At 38.7% G+C, this 24834-nt stretch overlaps 1 protein-coding gene across 1 annotated transcript in view; it reads right to left on the bottom strand.

The window, feature by feature from the left end:
* LRGUK (leucine rich repeats and guanylate kinase domain containing) overlaps positions 1-24834 on the bottom strand; it is a 100077-nt gene that overhangs the window by 34859 nt on the left and 40384 nt on the right. Inside the window, exons 9-15 of the mRNA XM_045564021.1 lie at positions 23537-23623; positions 22072-22178; positions 20051-20170; positions 13079-13175; positions 8817-8930; positions 6243-6444; positions 4563-4658 (exon numbers count right to left, since the gene is read on the bottom strand). Coding sequence (XP_045419977.1) covers positions 4563-4658; positions 6243-6444; positions 8817-8930; positions 13079-13175; positions 20051-20170; positions 22072-22178; positions 23537-23623 — 823 coding nt within the window. The remainder of the gene's footprint in view (positions 1-4562; positions 4659-6242; positions 6445-8816; positions 8931-13078; positions 13176-20050; positions 20171-22071; positions 22179-23536; positions 23624-24834) is intronic.

The raw sequence follows: 24834 nt of genomic DNA on the forward strand, positions 1-24834 counted from the left end.
TTTTAATTAATGGTACATCTAAAGATTTCAAGAGTTTATAATCACTCTAAAGTTAATATTTTATACATGCATTAAATAAAAACTCAATTAATTCATCCACAGGTGAAGGTTTACATTTTGGGGTCCAGTCTGAAGGATGCTGTACTCAGAACCAACAGACCTTGGGCTTACTTTTACCACTTTATTCCACTCTCATTGTTATGAGTATAAATTAATATTGCATTCTTAGTTACAAATTAACAATGTAAAATAACAAGAGACAAAGCTATGTATTATTACTTCAAATCTTTGGGAATAATTTCAGTTTGCATTGATACAGGATTACCACTTTAAGAAAAACAATGCTGTTGGCCATAAGATTTCTGTTTGTTCTGACACCTAACACACAGTCTAATCTAATTGGGAAAAACCTTAGCTCTGGAAGGCCAGATTCTAATAATGGCCCATATTACATATAGGTTTTTTGTTTGTTTGTTTGTTTGAGACAGAGTCTCACTTTGTTGCCCTGGCTAGAGTGAGTGCTGTGGCGTCAGCCTAGCTCACAGCAACCTCAAACTCCTGGGCTCAAGTGATCCTCCTGCCTCAGCCTCCCAAGTAGCTGGGACTACAGGCATGCGCCGCCACGCCCAGATAATTTTTTCTATATATATGTTTAGTTGGCCAGATAATTTCTTTCTATTTTTAGTAGACATGGGGTCTCGCTCTTGTTCACGCTGGTCTCGAACTCCTGACCTTGAGCGATCCACCCGCCTCGGCCTGCCCAAGTGCTAGGATTACTAGCATGAGCCACCGCGCCTGGCCTTACATATAGGTTTTTTATTTCAAAAAATAGGAGTTCAAAATCATTTCTCTAATCAAATTAACGATTATTGGTTAGATTTAGAATAAAAACCTAAGGTTTCCTATTTCCAGTCCACATTTCTAATTGCTCAGATAAGAACTGCCTTTCATAGAATCAGAATTTTTTTTACCTCAATTTCTTCCTTTTGACAGCTCAATAATTTAAAAAAATTCCACTATACTAAAATTGCTGGGTTATTTTTTTTATTTCTCAGGGTCCTATTTATGTACTAAGTAATGTAAGTATTTATGTAAATATACCTAAACTACAGAAACTTAAAATCAGTGGGACCCAGCTCAGAGTAGAAGCAAAGAGGCAAAGCACCAGCCAGGCCCATGACAGTGACTCTTTGGAGGCTCTGAGCCCCTTCTCGGGGAATCCGGATACTTGTTTTAAGGTAATTATGATTGGGCCCCGCCCACTCGCACTGCACCTGTAAACATTTGGCCCACGCTCCTTGGCACATTCATCGCAGCCCTGAAACTCAGAGTGTGACTCTGAGTTTCTGGCTCTACTTCTTGGGTCATTAGAGACAAAAGCTTATTAATAAGGACCCCAGTCATTAGGATTTTTTAGATACTTGAATAATGTCTGGCCTCCACAATGTCAGTTTATGTGAGAGTTGGTTTTTAAACCAACAACTGAAAAAGTAACTTCCTCTACAAATTAACTATATAAATAAGATAAAGTGGGTGGCATAAGAAAACACATTGTTTTCCCAAATACTAAAACTGCCAGAAAAACAAAGTTCTTTTGAGGCCAGTGATGACAAATTCTCCTATCTAGTTTTTTATTTATTTTTTATTTTTTTGAGACAGAGGCTCACTCTGTTGCCCGGGCTAGAGTGCCATGGTGTCAGCCTTGCTCACAGCAACCTCAAACTCCTGGGCTCAAGTGATCCTTCTGCCCCAGCCTCCCAAGTAGCTGGGACTACAGGCATGTGCCACCACACCTGGCTAATTTTTTTATATATATATTTTTAATTGTCCAGCTAATTTCTTTCTATTTTTTTTTTTTTTTTTTTCAGTAGAGACGGGGGTCTCGTTCTTGCTCAGGCTGGTTTCGAACTCCTGAGCTCAAACGATTCCCCTGCCTTGGCCTCCCAGAGTGCTAGGATTACAGGCATGAGCCACCACTCCTGGCCTCCTATCTGCTTTTTTAAGCCGGAATTCTATTAGTCAATAACTGGCTGGCTTAGTTTCAGTTATGAAATGTATCAGAGAGTAATAACACATTTATAAATTCTATAATTCACACTTTTCATTAAATCAGACAGGCCTAACCTAATTAGTCCAAATAAATAAAGCTTTATTATACTCTTTAAAATGAGAGTCCATTTTCCTACACACACTTTATCTGGTCTATTAATCTGCCAAATGGCAACTGCACCCAGTAGTCAGTCTTGACAGTTGTAGATTAAGATACAGAGGTGGCGCCTCCTGGCTGTCAGGCAAAGTCCTGTTCAAGTGCCACCATTCAGAGGCACCCACAGATTCAGAAACGGGCGCTTCTCAGTTACTCAGCACTGGTCAGGCTCAGGGGACTAACTCATGTTTATCCAAACCCACAAGAGGCTGATTTAAAAGTCAGGATGCCAATTAATTAATTTACAATGGGAGATGGGCCTGGCTCGAGCATCAGGGCAGGGTGTTGTAACATAGGGTACAGCCCCACAGGGGCAGGTCCACCCAGGGGGACCAAATTAAAGATCACAAGCTTACTTGGTTAGCAAAAAATTAAAGCAAAGGGAGCCAGATTTCCTCAAGAGAAACTTCTGTTGAGCTATGGAAGCCTTGTTAGGTTCACGGTGCTGCTCTGCTCCACAGCCATGGCTCTCTAAGAGCAGATGCCTGATGTGGAGAAGCAGCGTGGGGCTGGGTAAATACACTGACTACACTGACCTGCTCCTAATTTAATGGGCCCCCCTTGTAGACTGAGCCCAGTTCTCCAGTCCTACATTAATGCAGATCTTCAGACAGGTCAAACTTTTTCCAGGAATGTTCCAGGCAGCAAGTCATACCTTGGTCTCTTCATCTCCTGAGACATATAGTTCACAGTGACCTCATTCCAAAATACCAAGGGCACTTGGCCTAGGAAACATGTGCAAAATTGCAAAACAGCACAACTGGCTTGAACTCTGGCAAAATCATGACCAGGCCTGTCTCAGTCTGCCAGGATGCAACCAGGCAACAATATCATACTGGGGCAAAGAGTCACAAAGGCTAGACCACAAAGCTGCATGGCATCTGCAAAGCAGCAAGAATCTTGGGTTAACATTTTACGATGTATGGTGTGTAAATGGGGTTCAGTCCATTGAGGGGACCTTTTTAAATTATTATTGTTGTAAAATACATGTAATATAAAATATATTATCTTAACCATTTTTAAGTGTACAGTTCAGTGGCATTAAGTATATTCATATTGTTGTGGTACCATCACCACCATCCATCTCCAGAACTCTTTTCATCTTCTCAAACTGAAATAACTTCTGTCTCCCAGGCCCTGGCAACCACCATTCTACCTTCTGTCTATATGAATTTCACTATTCTAGGTACCCCACATAAGTGGAATCATGCAATATTTATCATTTTGTGACTGGCTTATTTCACTTAGGGTAATGTCTTCAAGGTTCATTCATGTTGTAGCATGTGCCGGAATTTCCTTCCTTTTTAAGGTTGAATAATATTCTGTTTTATGTGTATATGACGTTTTGTTTATCTATTCATCCATTGGTAGACACTTGGGTTGCTTCTACCTTCTGGCTATTGTGAATCATGCTGCTATGAACATGGGTGTGCAATAATGTCTTGAAGATTCTGCTTTCAATTCTTTTGAGAATATACCTGTAAGTAGAATTGCTGGATCTTATAGAAATTCTGTGTTTAATTGTCTGAGGAACCACCATACTGTTTCCCATACAGTACGGGACCATTTTACATTCCCACCAACAGCATACAAGGGTTCTAATTTCTCTACATCTTTGCCAACGCTTGTTATTTTCTGGTTTTTTGTTTTGTTTTTATAGTAACCATGGTTGTGAGGTAGATTTGGGAGAACCTTTCAAATACATCTCAAAGTACTCATGTACCAAAATTCCAAGTTAGGGCTTTAGAATTCATAGATTTCAAGGAGAATCACTTGCAGTTCATGACCCCTGAGGCAGATAGGGAGCATTAGGTCCATTTAGTGGAACAGTTAACTGAAGCTCAGACCAGCTAAGCAGCCTGCCCGAGAGAGCAGCAGGGCCAGGACTGGGATCACATCCGCTGACCAGTGCTCTTCCCACTATATCCTGCAGTATAACATTTTGAGGACCAGGGCGATGTGCAGAAAGGGGGAAAGAAAACTCCTGCACTGAAATTCTCAGACGGAAACTCGTGGACTAAACACAAACCTGGCAAGTAGAACAACACCTCAGCCCCTGAAGGGAATTAAACTTCTGGAAGACTGAGGTCTGAACCATAAGGCTAACCCGTACCTATTACCTACCTCCAAGGCACTGCCCAGCATGTCCCCTGAGTTCCATTCTGGTCATGGACACAGCAGAGTCATAGGTCCAGAATGCTAACTCATGCAGTTTGTGGGGACAATCACCCAGAAGAAGTACAGGAATTAAAGAGAACCAGCTTTAGCCTGGCTGATGAGTACCCAAATAATAATTCAGCTTTTTTTTTCCTTTCCATGAAAAAGCTATTCTGGCACAAAGGGGATAGGATAGTACCTGCAGTTGGACCCAAACTCTTGGCAGTCTCCTCAGTCAATCCAAGGTACTCTCTAATGAGCTGACTCAGCTTTTGGTAGGCAACGTCCAGATCATCTACAGTAAATGGGAGAGTATGCTTTAAAGCAACAGGATCGTATCAAAATACAGTTAGTGTTCAACCGATGGTGGTAACGATTTATTCACTACATTTAATTTTATGACTATTGTGGTAGACAGAATTCTAAAATGACCCTAATGACATATCCCTTGTACAATCTCCTCCTTAAGTATGGACAGAACCTGTGGATGCAATGAGATATCACTCCTATGATTATTTATTATGCATTATATGGCAACAGGGATTTCTGCAGGTGTAATTAAGGTTTCTAATGGGTTGACTTTGGGTTAGTCAAAAGGGAGATTATCCAGGTGGGCCCACCCTCATCATATGAGCCCCATAAAATGGGAGAGTTTTCTCTAGCTGGTGGCAGAAGAGGAAGTCAAAGGCTCAAAGCACAAGGAGGGTTCAATGTCTTGTTGCTGGCTTCAACATGGTAGGGGCCACATGGATAAGACCTGGGAGCAGCCTCTAGGAACTAAGGACAGTCCTGGGCAGACAGTCAATAAGGAAACTGGGCCCTCAGTCCTACAACCACAAGAAACTGCATTCTGCCAACAAGAAGGAACTTTGGAGCAGATTTTTCCTCAAAGCCTTCAGATGAGACCTCAGCCAGGCTGACACCTTAATTTCAGCCTCCTGATACCCTGAGCAGAGAATCCAGTTATTCTATATCAGACATCTAATCTACAAAACTGTGAGCTAATAAATGGGTGTTGCTTTAAGCCACTAAGTATGATAATTTCTGTGCAGGAATAGAAAACATATGTAACTATGTAATACATTAACATGTTTCAGAGATCAAAAACTACTAAATTTCTGTTTTCATAGGTCAAAATAGTCGATTCAGCAATTTCATATGGTTCAACCTAATGTAATGTAATCAGTGTTATTAATTTTTTGAGGTTTCTTCCAGAGATTTATGTAGTGTAAGAAATATGATTACTATATATATCTATGGTTGTGGGGAACCTGTCTTTTTTAGTAACTATATGGCTTGAAGTTATTTCCTTATCCATACACAGAATGTTTTCTCATTCCTTTTTATGGCTGTATAATATAGTGTAATTTAAAAATATATGGAAATTTTCATATTTTGATAAAGTCTCCCACTGACTATTACCTCAAATAAGTGGCCATTTCAAAGATAGTTCTTGAAAATGTTTGCTTTACCCAGGTATTTTCATGGCTATGATATTTTTAGCAGTTGGGATTTAACCTATATGTAGATTCTGATAAAATTTCTTGAGTTTCATATACCTTTCAAGAAATTTATATGTGTATTTCAAATTATATATTATCTAACTTTGTTCTCACAATGTCTCCTTAAAAAGGAACGTAATTCAGGCTCATTTTACACCAAATCTTATCAGCCAAGATCTTAAGGAATAATAGAGATAATCCTCTGATTAAAACAGTAGAAGGTTGGACTTCTTGGATTCTTATGTCTTTTTGAAGTTCCTTGTGATTCACTGTTACACAGAAAATATCTTTTACCCAGGAATTTTCATCCCATGAAAAAAACTTTTAAACCAATGACCTTACGCTTCAAAAATAAAACTTTGCTGAAAGTTACTGACCTGCATTGATAACTGCATCAAAATATCCTGGAAATTTCTGATTAATTTTAATATAAAGGTCCACTCTGGAGACAGCAAATTCAATTTCTGCACGACTGAATAATCCTTTTCTCCTTAAGTATCCTTCATATTTTTTCTTGTCCATGGGCACCACCAGGATATATCGAGGCTCAAAATAGGAATATTTCAAACTTCTTACACCCTGTGCATTTAAAGAAAGATAATAAATTGGAAACAGATACAAATCATTTTGGAGACATCTGACAACATGGGTATAAGAAGCAGCATCATTCATATTGAAGAATTTATTTTATCTGTATAATTAGCTACTACTTTTCTATAAATATCTCAAGGTTGGATTACTTTTCTCCATCAAATATTAATTTGGCATTGGAAATATTAGAATTCGTTCCACCTGGTTTTCCTCTAATTAATCATTCTAATGAATATGACTGTTAAAAAAGAAAACTGCTGGATATAAAATAGGTATATCATGGCAGCAATGCATTTTTTATTACTGAAAAGTGATTTCAATTCTATATTTCGTAAGTTTCTTTGGAGCACCAGGAGATAGAGATCTCCGCGGGGAGAAAAGCCTCTTCTGTTAGGCCTTCTCATTAGCTTAGGTTCTGCTCCTAAACCTGCAACCTGGTTGGGCTGGTTCCAGTGACATCTCATAGCCTCTATCCAGAGCTGGGAAGGCCAAGCTCATGGCAGTCTGCTAACGGGGAGATCACAGTGTGAAGCTGTGTAAGGTACTGGTCTGTGGATCCCGAGAGCTTGGTTGTGGCAGCTCTCCGGCTCCTGTGGACTCTGCAAACATCCTTCAAGCTCTCTGGGTATCAGTTTCCTCATGGGCGTGAAGTCCATTCCATCTCAATTCTATCATCATCAGTTTAACTCAACGTTCAAAATCTTTGTTTTAAAAATTCAGTGGGAAGAAATACGGGTTCTTTTAAAAACGATTTCTGAACGAGTCAATGACAAGGGCAGTTTGGAAAAATACTTCAGCTGGAGAGAATCGGGGGAATGAAGCATGGATCATAGACTCAACCTCCCGGAAATGAGTAAGAATAAGGTCTCAAGGAAAAAAAGAGTAAACAGGAGCCATCACTCACATATCTGTTGAACTGGAAAAAGGTAGACACAAAAGATGGAGAGTTTCTGAACTCAAAAATGCATTAATTTTTGTTTCTGCCTTGTTCAAGGAAGAAATTTTTTAGAGAAAGACAGTTTTGTTTTGTTTTTTTTTTGCTAGGTAGCACAGAAACAAAGAAAACCCTCCTTAAAGATACAAAATCAATTAATTACAGAGAGATAAGAACAGAAATATTCTGAAGTCAGAAAAGAACTGGAAAATATGTGACCAGTTTCACTGAAGCTGGGGACACTTACACCAATGAAAGGAGCCAAAAGGGAATTACGGTCTCCTGCTCTGTGAAGTTACAAAGGAAAAAAAGCAAAAAGATTCAGAGTCAACAGTGAAGGAACACGTACCCAATTTGCCTAGGTTTCATTTCTGTAAGTTTGGCCTAATTGAATCATTTATATCTTTTTTTCTTTTTTTTCTTTTTCTTTTTTTTTTTTTTTTTGAGAGTCTCACTCTGTCACCCTGGGTAGAATGCAGTGGTGTCATCACAGCTCACTGCAACCTCATACTCCTAGGCTCAAGTGATCCTCCTGACTCAGCCTCCTGAGTAAGCTCGGACTACAGGTGTGCACCATAACGCCCGGCTAATTTTTCTATTTTTAGTAGAGACAGGGTCTCCGTATGTTGCCCAGGCTGGTCTCGAACTCCTGAGCCCAAACAATCCTACCTCCTCAGCCTCCCAGAGTGCTAGGATTATAGGCTTTTCTGATTACAAAATTGTTATAGTCTTCAGTGAAGGTAACTTGAAAAAAACAACCAACTGTCTTTGAAGATTTCAAGTATTTCATAAAGCTACGTATTTTAAAAGTGGGAAATTCATAGTTTTACTCTGGATCTTCATTTTGGAGAAGCTTCTGTATATTCTATTTACAGAAGATTGTTGGGAAAAGATGAGATACTGGGGCAGAGAAAAAAATTTCCTGAAATCTGCAAGTATAAATTGCCAGAAGTATGAAAACATGACGTCCAGTGAGCAGCTGGGGTCAAGTGACAGCACAGCCCACACATCTCCTGAAAAGAATGAAGGAACAAGGTCATCTACACTGGGCTGCCATTGTCCTGAGGAGACAGGGAGTCAGTTCCACACCTTGTAAGGATGAGTTTTTATCTAACACCACTTTATATAAAGAGAAACCATGTTCTAAAAAGAAAAAGGATAATATAGTGAGGATATAACTTAGAAAATAAACCTTGAGTGGCAGTTTTACTCATAGTATATGTGCAATTTCTTGCATTGTAATCTAACTCCTGTCACTTAATTCTTCATGTGTCTTGCCTCCCCATGATCACATGTACCCCGAAAATGTGTACATCCATTATGTATCAATAAAAAATAAATAAAACCTTTAAATATATATATACATACACACACACACAAACTCACATACACACACACAGTCGCTGATTGAATGAAAAACACTTACTTCTATTTCCATATGAATACAGCTTGCTAAACCATCTCTTGCGATACCTTCTACGGTGTCCCTACTTAATCCATAATTGTGATTACCGTAACTAAATGTTAGAATGAATTTCCCCTGGAATTTGAGAAGAACAAAGATTTTCATGTAACAGTGGCCATAATGGAATTTAATATAAGTAAAGTCATTTGGTGGTTTATTCTATATAATTTCACAAGGCCTACGAATATTAGCAACTACAGAAGAATGACAATGGGGTTATGAAACTTAATATCCAACTATGACAGAGAAATTTATTCAGAATTCTCAGCTGACAAAAAAATTAGGTTTTTGGAAATAATGTGCTGACAAAATGTTAGAGAAGGGTTAAAGCACAGAAGCTCAGGGGAGGACAGACTATTTTGCTTACCTACCTACTTCCTGCCAAACCCGCACCCCAAGCCTTCCTTACTGAGAGAGCAAAACTAACAGCCTGCCACGTGCCTCTGCCATCGCAGCCATGCCAGCCAATACCAGGTAGCCTGGAAAAGGCTTCCATTTCCAAAAGCCTTGCATTCCAAGATAAGCCAGGAATTACAGATAATTCCTGAAGGTCATGAATTATAGGGACATCCTAAATGCTTTGAAAAACAGACCTATCCTGTTTTTCCTCATAAAGGTAGCCTTTTATTGAAACTGCCCACCCCAAATGTTATTCAACAGAATTGGTGTCTGTCCTATAGTCATTTGAACTATAAATACCACCTTCTCTCTGTATTCTGGAAGGTCAGTTCTTCTGAAAGCTGCATTCCTTTGCGGGGGGAAAAAAATGCAAGTAAAAACACGTCTCTCAAAATTGTCTATGACTTTTTCTTTCACAATATTATATTTATTAAACCACTCGGTTGAATCTAAACTTAGGAGGCAGAGGATGATAGAAGGAATAAAAACGTGGATGACCTTGGCCAGTCTGACTCCTCATATACACGATTCTGAAATAAACAGTGAAGTGAAAACTTCCATGGCTGCACCGAATCCCTTCCAATGGCAGCAGCTGCAGTGAAGAGTCCACAGCTGCCCTGTGCCCCTGGTCCCAGCTGTTCTGCAGATGTGTGCGTGGGGGACGGACTATCTGTCTGGGGAGAGGTGTGGGAAGGCCAGAAGGCACAGGGTGTCTCTCAGGGCTTGGGTGGGCCTCTGGAGAATGTGTCTGCCGCAGGTGATGAGGAAGATCCACATCTCCCATATCAAAAGGAGTTTATGATCCGTGTTCTAAAGTTGAAAACTCAACAATAAACACCTTTAATATTTACTCCTTCAATGTCATACTCTCTTGGTTCTTTGGAACAAATACTGTGACTCCCTTTCTTTTAATATATACATTATATCTAGATAGATAGCTATCCAGCCCTCCTTTCAGGTGTGTGCTTTATCTTGTTTACTGTGTATGATGCTTAATTATTTGTGTCAGCTTGGAAGCTGTTTGGGGAGGAGATTAACATTTAAATTGGTGCACTTTGAGGAAGAGGACTTGCCCCATAATGTGGGTGGGCTTCACCAATCAGCTGAATAAACAACATGAGCAGCCTTTGGCCTTCGTCTGCACCAGCAGCTGTGCTGGCTCTCCGTGCTGCCCCGCCCACGCTGCAGACTCGGACCTGCCAGTCTCCACACCCACGTGAGACAGTTCCCGATGCTGAATCTCCTTCTGTACAGACACACATCCTGCTGGCTCTGTGAATCGCCCTGTCTTCAAAATGTATACTTGAATTACTTTTCAGATATATACCATAAGTTCGTTTACTGATGTGCACAAGGACTTTCCTCTGTGGATCCCAAAACACCATTTTCTGGAAGGATGTATGGTTGGGAGAAACCTTGCATTGTACATACATGTAAAAGAGACCCCACTAAAATGCTATGTTAAGAAATGATGAAGTGGCCGCCCTCCACTCTGGCTGGCGATGCTCCTTGCATCTCCTGCTGCATGTGGATTCCCTAATAAACAGCAATAGTCATGCTTTAAAAGCCTCCAGGTCTGTGATTTCATTTCCACGAGAGAGGCAGAGTTTCTGCGTGAAGTGACTGTGTGTACCTGTCCATAAAAAGGGTCCGTGTGTCCGTGGGCAGAGGGGGGATGATCTGTGTGTTGGGGAGGGGCGTTTGTGGACGAGGCACGTGGACGTGGGAGGCTGTGCAGGTCTATGGCTGTACCCGTCCGAGCAGGTAGGGGTGACTGTCTACAGTGAGCGTGCAAGGCTGGGCAACAGGCTGTCTGGGTGGGTGTCGTGTGGAGGGGGGTTCTGTGTACACAAGGCTGAGTGTGAGGGTGTGACTGGCAAAGCTGACAATGTGTCAGGGGTTTATACTCACTAGGTTTGTCACTTTTCGTGAAACAATCTCAAGCTCACATTGAAGAAGAGAAAAGGAGATCAGAGGCAAAACTCAAGTCAAAGAAAATTGCATTATATTGACGTAATATATGTTAGCAGAAGCAGTAAAAATGAGTACTTCTCAGACACACGGGGATTTCTGTAGAGGGAGTAAGACTATAAATATACTATAGAAGTACAGTGACTTCTTAGACAGGAATTGAACCAGACTAACTTGATTACAGATCAAATAAGGTACGGAACATCAGGGGAGCATATGGGCACCGAGAACAGATGAACTGAACTAAGAAAAAAGCACCGTGTACTCTAAAAAGAGAAATGAATGTTAATTTTGGGAACTAGTTGTCTTTCAACCCAAAGAGTCCTAAGAGAATGCCTCCTACTAATATCAAGATAACTTCCCAAATCTCTATTAAGGCTTTTAGAAATATGAAGTCCCAGAGTACTCTTAATAAATTAAAGTGAACTTTTAAAATATAGCCTTAGGAGAGAAAATTATAAATAATTTCCAAGATGTTCTTTTGACAAGGTTAGACGAAGAATTGCCTAGGGATTATAGCACTTTCTCACTTGTGTTTCTCTGTGAACACGAGAAGGTCTGGAATTAAACTCGTATAAACTGCAGAGCCCAGGCTTAAATGTTTCATAATTATGTGCACTAAGGTACAAGCTGCATCCATTATTTGGGGTGGGAATAGAGAAAGCAGGAAGGAAAGAGAAGGGAAAAGAGGGAGGGGAGATTAGCTGTACCAGCATCCCTTGTTGGATGGTAATCTTTTGAAAGCAGAAACAGATTAGTCCCTCATCTGGTCCTTTGGGAGGTTCCAAGGGAAAAAAAAAAGTGGTGTAGCATTTATTTGGTGATAGAAAGAATGATGATATAAATAAAAATAAGGCCCATGGTGAAGAAAAAAATAAAGCTTTACAGATTCATTGGTAGTGATAAAGATATGAGATACTCTTTCAGTTTAACGGAAGTCATGGGCGAATACATATTGACACTAGGTATACTTTCCACAGATAAAACCCCCCAGGGTTGCGAGGATTGCCTTTACATATGAAGGCCAAGAAGGAAGAAATAAATTGTTTTGAAGAAAATGAATTCAAAGACAAAGGTGTTGTGAATTACTACCAATGACAAGATTATCAGGGTTTCAGTTAAAAAAAAAAAAAAACGAAAAACAAAACACAAAATTTAAATTGAACAAGACTATCCTGAGCTCCTATGAAATGGACTAATGCAGGGTAATAACTCTAGCCTAGCAAAGACACAGTCCTCAAGGAAATTAGGAATCTCCTCCTGTCTCCTAGCAAGGCCTTCCATGGGCATTAGCAAACGGCCTGGCCTTCAAGACTCAGATTGCTCAAATGGAAATGTTACCGTGGAAGGTAACGTGTCCAAAACAAGCCAGCTAAGTGGGACACACTGATGAAACCATGCTCAAGGTTGTAACAATTAGAAAGCACCACTGATAACACACAGAAGCAGTGATCTCTAGACAGAACACCCCAAGCCCCAGGAATGCTCAATTCACAGGCTTTCTGCATCAAGTCAGAACTGTTCATCTTGAGTAAATGCAGATTAATAGCAGCGGCGTGTACAAGCACAGATCACAAGAATTTTTTTGTAGTGCTTTTAGTTCTATTTCCTTAAAATGTCTACTCATTCATTTTATTAGAAATTTATAATATTTTCTCCAACATCATAAAATAAAAAAGCAGATGAAGAATGATGTATTAAGTAGTTTAAGAAAAAACAACCCAATAAGAACTTACCGCTCATAAAAAGTGCAAAACTTAATTTTTCCCTTTTTTACTTATCACTATTTCCTAATATTCCTGCCAGAGAATATGTACTTCCTGTGCAATAAAAATAAAGGAAAACATTCTTACCATATTTAGCATTTCATCAAAAACTTCTTGAGAGATAAAGTGATAATCAACTCGATCCCCTTCTCCAAAGTAAGGCTGTCTTGTGGTGTGACAGGCCCTGGAATCAGAAGATAGATCACTAGACCCTTTCCGTTAATTTGAAATTCAAAATGGACAATGTTTCTGTATAAAGTATGTTTTTTAAAAAAATGGAATTGATCCACAAATCATAAATCATAAAGTAATATAATTGTGGAAACACTGTGGTTTTGAAGTGCTAAGATGACATCCAGTTGCTATAGTCATAATCCTTACACAAATTTCAAATTATCAGCATCGACTTTTTGCTCATTATTATTTAACACCTTCTGAATCACCTCCTCTGCCATCATGTAATAATACTTTAAGAAGTATAACAATATTTATTATTCATACATTTTCCACCCAACTGCTTTCACATTCTATTTGATCTATGAGCATTTTCCACGGGTTCCCCTCCGCTCCCTCTGCCTGGCCAGCCCACCTGTTTTTCAGATCTCGGTTTAAGTGTCACCTCTCCAAAAAGCCTTTCCTGACCTTGTATGGCTGGATTATTCACCTTTTCATATTCCCACAGCCTCAGCGCCTGCACCAATCGCACCCCAATTACTTGTTCAGCGCCCCACCTCCTCCACCACTTGAGGACAGAGAGATCTCACCACCCCGCACTGCTGGTCCACGTGCACACTGCGGACGGCTCCCTGTGGGCATCCACAGTTCCAATACTGAATGGAATTCTCAACGCAACAGAGAGGCCTTTTCTAACCACTGTCTGAAATAGCGCCCCCACCACTTCACACCTCCCAATTACTCTCCATCACCAGAACTGCCTTCTTTTCTCTATTTATCTGCGTTTTTCTATCTTCCAGCAGAACATATGAATCATGAGGGAGGACTTTGTCCTATTCATCTTACTCACCACTGCATTCCCAATGCCTGGCACCTAGTAGGCATTCGCTAAATATTTGTAAAATGAATGAAAAATGAAACATGTGAAGTAGAAACAGCTGTTAAGAATTCCATTTTATAGATGACTGTAAAAGTGACTTGTCCAAAGTCACACAGCAGGCCAGTGTTGGCCAAGAACTAGAATACAGGAATCCCAACTACCAGGACTGTTGACTTCATATCATTCTGCCTTTCCAGTGTGAAGTTCTGGGAATGCAAAGAGATTTTTAGATTATCTTGTAGTTTAAAATAGGAGATGAGAATAGCTGGACACCTGACATATTATTTCATTTATTCCTCACAAAAAAAACATGAAGTAGATAATTTTTCTTATTTTGATTTATCTAATTAACTAATGAAACCAGGCACAGTGATTAAATAATGTTACTAAGTAGCAACGCCAAGATGACTCCAAAGTCAATTCTTTTTGATATAGTAATAATTAAGAGAGTAAAGTTGCAAACTCAAAAGGCTCTTCATTACAAAACCAAATAAATTTTTATAATTCATACCACTGTTCCCTCCCATTATAATCAAGAATTAACTGTACTACTAAATTTTGAGGACTTAACATTACATTTAAATTGTATATACAGGAGAGAGAGAGTACATTCTAAGAGAAGACCATCAAAACACCGAAACATTTGTTTCATTGTTTGAATACACTGGCATTTCTTCACATTCCCTGGCAGAGACCTGAGACCCTCTGACCACTGGTGTCCTTGACAGTGAGGGAAGATAAATCAGCAGCTTGGCACCCTATGCTGCAAACTCTTAGCATAGCATTTACACACTACCCTGAATTTACATTTCCCAACAAAGGAATTGAGTGGCAGGAATTTTTTCAGAATTTCCAAAAGCAAGACAAAACAAAGAAGCAATTTGAAGCTTCTAGGCAGGTAAATAAAGAGATGGCTCCACTGATGTGGAGAATGCTGATGACAGAAACTGCAGCTACTGCAGAACTTTCTATTAAGAAGGAGCTGAGATGACCGGTGGTTTTTTTGAATTTGTCATCCAATTTTCACATATATAAATGTTTGCTGTGTAGTTTTGCCACCCAAACTGAATATCTTAAAAAGGAAATATTTCACAGTGAAAGCAGCATTTCACTAAACTTACTTAGAAAAAATGATGCAAAATTTTAGACAATGAAATTGTGCTTGAACTATCACTTTCAATATCCTTCCTCGCCTTGTCTAAATATTTCCACAAGTTTATTATTTACTAGTTTAATCATAGTGAATAATTAAATCATGGTTTGTAACGGGAGCCATATTCCTAGTTTCAGTTAACAGGCAAAAGGACTGAGTTGAAGATTGACCCCAAATGGCAACTCTGGTCCTAAAAGCCTAGGGGTGAACCTAGACATTCTAAAGGCCAATTCATGGCCACATGTCATTGAGGCTAAGACCGAACCAAGTCCATGGAAAGGAGATGATCAGGAAGGAAAGGAATCTGCAAAGCAAGGCCAAAAAATCGAATACTAAAATATCCAGGGAAATGTAACAGGAAGAAAAGATGTCTAAGAACAGCTAGCAGGTGGATGAGGAAATAAAATTATTTCAGTGTGATTCCGAAGCAAGCAGATTTAGAATCTTAATTCTGAACCAGATTGCCTCAGGAAGTAATGAACTTCTTGTTACCGCAAATATTTAGGCAGAGGCTTGGCTTGAATTCAGAGCACATCTGAATTCAAGCACATTATATTATAGCACGCCATATTGTTAGTAAGTGAGCTCTTTCAATGGATATCGACAAGAGCCCAGGTACTACTACAGGAATTTGGTAGGTAAATTAAATCAGTCTGAACACTCGATGAAATTATATTAATATGTCAATAAATTGCTGGGCACAATTTAAGTGATCATGAACACAAACGATTCCAGCACATACTTAGTCTGAGTATCAAACTCCACGCAGCCACTACTCTGCCCAATTGCCAGTAACTGCACACCACTTTCTAACTCATGCTGTCATCACCTGGCACCATATTCTAACTGGTTTCCTTGTCTCCAGTCTTCCTTCCCTAAGCCCTTTCCCAAACAGCTGACTGAGGACCGTTTCTAAAATGCAACTGTGACCATGCCATTCTCCTGCTTAGAAATCCTTTATGGTCAGACCCTGTCTATCTTTCCAGCCTCATTGTCTTGACACCTCAGGCTTATCTGTACTATAATGTGCACTTTCAGTTAATGAAACATGCCTGTTGTCTTCCTCTGCCTGGAATACATCCCCCCTCAAGCCCCACACCCCACTTCACTGCTACTTCTATCTCAGAGGCTCTTTACTCCCCTGATAATAGCACTCATCAAATTATCTTGTTAGACAACATCTAACTGTTTAAATCCTATACTAGATTATAAGCTACCAGGAGGACAAGACCCACATCTATTCATTTCACAGTTTCATATGGCACATGGACAGTGCTCAATAAATATTAATTGAATGAACAAATGAACCATTTCACAAATTTGTCACATATGTATAAACAGACACATTAGATAAGACCGCATTTAGATTGCTATGGCTCATACTATCTCATGTAAATAGCTGTGGTCTTTTAATAATATTTACATAAAATATATTTAGTAGAAAACATCATGAGAAGGTTATGAAAATAAAGATTGCTATAAAATACATGTCTAAGGAAGAATAAGATTTTTCCTTTAGGACCATTCAGGTTACTTTCACAGCGTTAAATCAGGAAGATAAATAATCATGCTGGTATTGTTTTGTGTTGCTTTCATTATCTGGCACTTTTGCAGGAAGTTACTGATTTGTATGGTACTATAAAGTTGGAAATCAATACAGAAACTTCGAAGACAGTAAATTCATAGCTCCAAGTCACCCATAACTAATACAAGTAAAGAAAGAATATTCAACTGATTTCTTAAACCAAAAACAAATAGTAAAATCAAAACCTAATACTGGAGCAAAATCTCTCAGTCACACCAATCTTTGTTACACTACTGAGTTATGTTTTCAATATTTTCATATCTGGATATGCAACTTAACATGTAAAAATTTCATCAAATGTCTTGATCTTGGGTCAATGCAATTTGAAAAGGAAGTAAAATACCATGAGAAAATTAAATAAATATGAGGGAGAGAAAAAATTCAAGCAAATGGCAGAGACTGTATTTATGCCTTTTTTTGGTCTTGTCATTTAGTTAAAAATTAGTAAAACTTACGTTGGATAAAGAATAAAAGAAAAGAAAATCTAAACAACAGCAATGATTTGCCCCTGAGGATGTTCTTTGGTTTTAGCTTTAATTACAAAGTTGCTGCGTATAATGGTAGTACTATCTTACTTTCTCAATGGGTGAAATTACTAGCTATCCAATACCTTTTCTTTGATCCATGCCTTGATGGAATCCTCTTCTGTAGAGCTCCCCACACAGTGAGCTGAGGCCTCCCTGGAGATCTTGAAGGAATTCTTAGAATAATTTGCCATTGAACAAACCCTGATCTCTGCCTCCATGAGAATGACAATGAACAGTTGGCCAGAACTTCTGAGCCTGTGAGGGAGGTGGATGACTGAGTACGTAACTGGTGGAGGCAATCAGGAGTGTCTTTCCACTCACCACTAATTCCAGCCAGAGGAGAGAAACAGCAGTGGCAGCAGTAACAGTATAGGAGGATAAAGCTAATTTTAGCATTTTGTTTTGCCATCTTGTGCCTCCACTCAAATTTCACATGGCACTAATTATCTAAGGTCTGAGTTCCCTACTAGGTTATAGATTTCATCAAGGCAAGGACCTCACCGGTCTTCCCACTGTATCCTCAGGAACTAGCACATGGGAGAAACTCAGTAAATATTTATTGAAAGAATGAACAAATGAATGAATCCATCTAACTCTCTCTATCTCCATCAGTGGTAGTTGGGGAAAATCACCTAAGCTTCTTATTACAGTTATTGTTATTAAGTGTTGCATATAATGCCACTAATTCAGCCATCTATTCACTCATTCAATCAGTTAGTCAGTCATTTAACAAATATTTATCTCACATGTATTAAGTGCCCGGCCATATGCTAGGTACTGTAACTCAATGGTGAACAAGGCTGGCATAGCCCCTATCCTCACTGGGCTTACAGACAAGTGGGGAAAACAGACATTAAACAAATCAATCACAAGCATGATGAATAAGCATTATAATAAGGGATATACAGGATTTAATGAAAATGAGTAATTGGGAGGCCTAGCCACATAAGATTGTAGGGGCAGACTGGATCAGAATCTTGCAATGAGCCAATAAACACCTCGAAGAACAGGACAACCAAGCATGCCTTGGCAGTAGCATATCACAAAGAAACAGGACTGGGCTACCAACCATTTCAACATAATAGGTATCAGACATGTGAAAAGAACCAGAGAAAGCCTTGGTTCCCATAGGTCACATTGGTTTGCTGAAAAGTTCCACATTTACACATTAGCACAATGGTCAGCATATACCTTCTGTCCTAGTCTGACCTTCCATTCATTGTGTTCAGCTTATCTTTCAAAACAGGTTCAGTACCCCCACATGAGCATAATTCACTCTATGCTTCTTTATTCTAAAATTAACTTTTAATTTATTTTTGTTACTTCAGGGTATTTAAAATATATTAATCAATAAATTATTCTATAGCATTTGTGTCCTGGAGTTGTTCAAATGAGGGAAGCAATTTTAAATATCTAAATAAATGGACCTGTTTAAAATAGTATTTACATTTTTTAAACATGTATAGCTTCAGGGAAGAGACCTTTTTTGTAATAGTATTAAGAAAATAATTTGCACTTATTTTTCTTGCTGTCTTATATATATTTATACTCACAGCCACACCTCACTGACAGACACCACTAATCTAAAAGCAATTTTGTTGCCATACATAAAAAATACAAGAGGAAACCAGTTTAAGAGACCACAGCGACAATTCTAAATCTGATTCTCAGAAACCTCTAAAAAATCTATAAATCCAGCTGGGGTTTTATTGGGGGGAGGGTGGGAGGGATGGTTCTAGTTTTCCAGATACGCTCCTCTATTTTAACTGGGTCATTAGGAAATCACTCAGCAAAATATTTGCTCCAGAAAACTTGAGGCATATTGTACACTAAAGGAAAGGAAGGGAAAGAGAAAGGGAAGGGAAGGAAAGGAAAAGAAAAACTTGCTTCTCCTTCTTCCTCCTGAAATATGGCTGCAAAGTCATACTTTTGTCTGGAGACAAAGACACTCAAGACAGTCAAGTGGAAGCCGTCCCTGAGGACAGCCCTGCCCGCTACACTTCACAACGTGCTATCCGTGCTGGCATACAGCACGGTAGCAGGAGCCTGCATTCAAACGCCATTTATGCTTCATTAAAAAGATGTGTATTTTCAAACCCTGGAGAGCAATTTGGGCTGGGACTGAATTAAGTGAAACATTTGGAAAGTTAAAGTTAAAAAAAATACAGTATATATCACAGTATAATAAATGACAAAGAAACTGATAAGCCTTTTATAGAAAAGGTGTATGACAGCATGAATGAGCTATGCTTATTTGATTGCTAGTTTGATTTGGGCGCGGGGAATGTCACTGCTGTGTGTCTACTGCCTGCTTCATAAAAGACAAACTATTTTCTTTCTTCTTGCTATGTGTTAAGTTCTTCTATTACTAGGAGTAAACTTCAGCAATCATCTCTACCACATTGATTAGAATGGCAACAGAATCCAGATTCCTAGTCATTTCAAGACCAGATAATCACATTGATCCAATGTTATCAAGAATTTCCCTTCAAGGATTAACACTCTCGTGGTGATCTGTCCTTACTAAGAGTTAATACCTACAGAACATTCCATTTACTTACCACTTCTAGCTTTGCTGTAAAATGTAACTTAAATATTAAGTTGTTCTGTACATTTTTGAACTTGCTTAAAATTAATAGCCAAAATTAGAAATATCCGAGATTTTAGTAGGAATAAACTATTGATATATGCAACAACTTAGACAGATTTCCAAGTCTCACAAGCCAATAAACAAACTTACCCGTATCTGAAGTAAGTACTAAACTGTCTGCAGAGGCGGTGGGCCAGTTCTCGTTTCCCACAAGCTTCAGGACCGGCCAGTATCAACATGGGGTAAGGGGAATCCAGGCTTGGGAGAGTGCTACGACATAGGACCAGAATCAGTTGTTACCTACTCTAGCCAGAGAGACAGCATATTAACTGCTTCCATCAGATAAAGTTTCTGTGTCACAATCATAATTAACCCAGTTAAATGAGCACTTGTTATATGTAGACACTGTTTAAAAGGATAATCCTACTTTCCAGAAATAAGTTAATTATAATATGCCAAAAATAATATTCAAAGCATAGATAACAAATAAAGTAAAATACAAATTTATGTAAATTGACTTTAACAAGACTTTTTAAAGGAAAAATGTGGTCATGTATCAATTCTTGATTGCTAGAGTGAAGTATTCCACCTAGAACTCATCAGTGAAAGAAATGAGACTGCCCTGTGAGGTCTAGTTTAACATCCATATTTTTCGAATTAGAATACAGATATGCAAAGCAAACTTAACAGGAATAACTAAAATTTACTTGAGCAATTACTATGTGCCTGGCACTATTCTAGGAGTTTTACATGTATTACCCCATTTAATTATCACAAGAAGCTGATGAAGATGTTTCTGTCATTTATACCCATTTTACACATGAAGAAACTGAAGCACACTAAATAATGCAGCACACAAGTCCAAAGACAAGAGTCAGGGTTGCTCTCCTGGATCCTGACTTCTGGTGCTGACAGAGCGCTGTGTGCTGGCCCAGAGTAGGAAGGGCCCGGCAGGCATTCACACGAGCTATCTGTCCTGTCTCCATGAATGTTCACAATAAACACTACTCCAGCCTGGAATATGCAGGCCTACCTGGGCTTTGCTCTTGTTTGCCCAACAGCCAGAAATGATCAAGACATACGTGCTTATCAAACACTGCTGTAAATTTCTTTGATATTTATTTTTATATAGATGTACCCTAAAGCATGAAACAACTAGCAATATCATAAACTAGAAAAGAAATACAATGAGGACATAAATACTCTCTTTTAAATCAAATGTGCTTCTCCAGATGTATGTAAATAAATGATCATTCATTTCACCTTAGAGGGCTATCATAAACATATAAAACTGTCAGTGCCTGTATTATTAAATTATATGTAAAAATCATGTCCTGCGTTGCAAAACAAAACATTTTGCTCTCTGTCGGAAACCAACCACATAAAGTACAGGAACAAATACCAAATGAAGAAGAGAAGCCATTTATATCCAAGAGATTTTACAAGTATTTTTAAAATGCCTTTGGGTATTGATAGAATTTCTGCATTATACTTAGAGCATAAATGGCCATCTGCTCCAACAGATTGTTTAAAAAGAAATGGAGGAACCATGGTAAGTCTGTCTTCAAATTTAGAGGTGAGAGACTCTATTCATGTGTGTTCCACCAAGCTGGGTGATTCCCCCCTGCTGGGTTGATAGCAGCTCCGTGCAAAGACTATTTCAGGTTTCCCCCAGGCTAGCTTGGCTTCCTTCTAGGGACTCCCTAATAATCTGAATTCATGGAACCCTCTTTGGCAAGGGTATTTAGCATTCACTCACAGCTACGGGAAAATTTACAATGGATATAAACGATCACAATTTTCTGTTAATGAAATTCAGGTCTGCATTTCTAACCCAAGGCAGAAAAGCTGACAAACTTTTTTTGTTTTGGATTTCACTGTTGTATGGCACAGCCACCAAAGAAGGGGCCAGATGAAAGAGTGAGGATTAATTGACTCCTCACCATGATTAGGAAAACACCAAGTGAACAGCACATTCAAGTGCATGGTAATACGCCGTAACTGAGACAAGACAGTCCATCAAACAAAGACTTGGCCCCTTCTCTCCTAGAAGGTGAGAAAGCAGCATTTGTAGGAAATAAATTGTCCCGAAATAGAGGGCTGGGGAAAATGATGAGGGTGTCTTTTGCTTGCCCGCCCTGAGTTCTACCCTGTGGATGCCTAATAAATACCTGTCAAAAATCCTCTGTGGCTGCATCACACTGTTGACAACGTGGGTCAGGTGATCTTGGGCTGCGACCACTTCAGGGGGAGGGTCGTATTTATTCACTGCTGCAACCTTTTTCAGAATGAGAAATGTAAAAGGGAAAAAAGCTTTGTTTCTAAATAGAAGACAAGGCTTAGATTTTCTTCAATGAGATATTCTAGACAGGCACCAGGTATACAAAATAATTTAGCACATGCCCATGAACCTGTGCATTCAGTCTTCAAGTCTATTTTAATTTTCCTAAAACCTAAAATAATAATTATTTTAAAATATTGAATGGAGTCCTTTGATCTCCTACTTCTTTATACTCCCTTGTTTGGTAGGGGAAAAGGAAAAACAAAAACAATAAAAACCCTTGAAAATCCATGACCACTTCTAATAAACATTCCAACTTTTAGTATGGGAAGACAGAATAAAATTTATAGTTCTAGATTCCAGGTAGCTGATACTTGGGGAATTTTTTTCTCATGCCATCTCACCAAGAACTATTCCCATGACCTCAAATTCTACCAAACCTTCTTTTTCTTTTAGCATAACTTTCTCCATTCAAGGATATGGGCCTTTCCCTCATAATGTACGGTTCTCTATTGCCTTGTCTTTGCCATCCCTCTAAATACATTTCCCCCACCTACCACACCTTTACTAATACATGGTTTTAAATTTTATTCCCTTTGCAAAATGTTAAAGGAAAAGAGAAATCTAATAAGTGCCTCTGAGGGTGAGAATAATGACAGACTAGAATCTGTAACTATTTTTAACCAAGATTTCAGAAAGGCATTTATGAGATGGAATATGTGCCTCTCTACATATTTATACCTGTTTTCATTCCCATCTCAGATTTGCATCCAGTGTAAGAAATCCTCATTAGTAGAGATTTCAGCTGTCACCAGCCACTAAAGCAAGACAAAGCAGCTACCACGGGTTTGGCAGGGAGGGAGGCAGGTGCTAATGTTCAAGGTCTGGTTACTCTGGAATTGTGTGACCAGAGGAATCATTATTTTAAAGAGCAGAATTAAGGATTTAACATATCAAAGTAGCGATTTGAGTATCTTTCGATTATATGGTAGAATAACATTATATTTTATTGCTAAATGAATTTTTAAAGTAACACAGAATCATACACCCTCCAAATATGATAATTATCCAAACTGATCATCTGCTACCCAGATATAGACAATGCGGCTACTTATACAAGTGGAGTGTCGCTTCTGTTCCCCAAACTTTCACTGTACTAATAGGCCTTTCACTGCATTTGTGCTGATGCTCAGCAGAGGGTTAAACAGATAGTTCCTCAGACAAGAGAACAGTCTCTAAATAAAGAATTAATTTACATATTTTATGTCTCATTTATTGATTATATTGGTTCTGTGGCAGACAATGTGAGCTTTTGGGCATATTAACCCACAAACACATGAAATACAATTACATACCTTTTCTTCCACTTTAACCTTCTTCTGATCTAATTCTGTTAATCGCAGTAGCATAAAAATTACGAACAGCCAATATTCAGGTTTTTCCTATTTAAAATACCAAGAAAACTATTCAATTGCCTTCCTTTTCCCAAATCAACAAGCACCAGCATTCTATTCCCATGACCCTGGGTCTTTCATCTGCTCCCCCATCATTCCCACACCCCTGCATAGGGCTCTGCACTTCACGCTCACCCCTTACCTTTACTCAAATGCAGACCGTGCCTTGTAATTTACAACGCTCTTCCAATGCACGATCTTGTTAATTTCCCTTTAAGATTAGTAGAACAGGTAGGATTATCCTCATTTCTTTTTGTTTTTTAATTTTATTTTTTCTAGAGACACGGTCTTGCTCTGTCACCCAGGCGGGAGTGCAGTGGCATGATCATAGCTCACTGCAGCCTCAAACTCTTGGTCTCAAGTGATCCTCTTGCCTCAGCCTCCTGAGTAGCTGGGACTAATTTATCATACAAATAGGGTCTCATTATGTTACCCAGGCTGGTTTCAAACTCCTGGACTCAAGCAATCTTCCCCTCTTGGCCTCCCACAGTGCTAGGATTATAGGTTTGAGCCGACACACACAACCTGATTATCCTCACTTCTTAAGGGAAAAACTACTAAGCCTCAGAGAGGTGAAGCAGCTCATCTAAGATTCTGTGGCCAGTGACTCAAACCCTGTCTTCTAACCTCAATGAATTTCATTACTGCAAATAATGAAACTTTACTACTTATATTATTTTGTTATTATTTATTTATTTGTATTATTTTGTATTCATTTTATCATTTATTATGAGTTTACCTTACAATAATAAAATAACATTCATTTATAAGACAAATTCCTTATTATTCCCTCCCATTTGTTGTATTAGAACTATCTGCCTTTTAGAAATATAATTAATTAGTTTTTTGTATTAAGAAGCTATGTCTATTTGAAAGAAAGACATTAGTGGATGATGCCTTTTGTAGATGAGTAAATTCACATGACATGAATATACAAAGGTATCTTTTGTGTTCTTCCATGTGTAATGCTGGGGGGCGAAGGTTTTGTGATATAAGCAAGATAACAGGTGTCAATGGGTTTGTGATGCTTATTTATGCACACTCTTTATGGATCTGAAACTGGGAGTGTGATGCTTTTAAATTGCCTGCTACTATTCTATCAAGGACTGTTTTTATTTTTAAATTTTTCTTTCTTTTTTTTTGTTTGCCTGTCCAGACATGTACATCAAGATACACATACAAAAAAATGTACTTAGAGA

Source organism: Lemur catta, chromosome 11 (assembly GCF_020740605.2).
Source record: "Lemur catta isolate mLemCat1 chromosome 11, mLemCat1.pri, whole genome shotgun sequence".
In the NCBI taxonomy this organism is placed as follows: Eukaryota; Metazoa; Chordata; class Mammalia; order Primates; family Lemuridae; genus Lemur; species Lemur catta.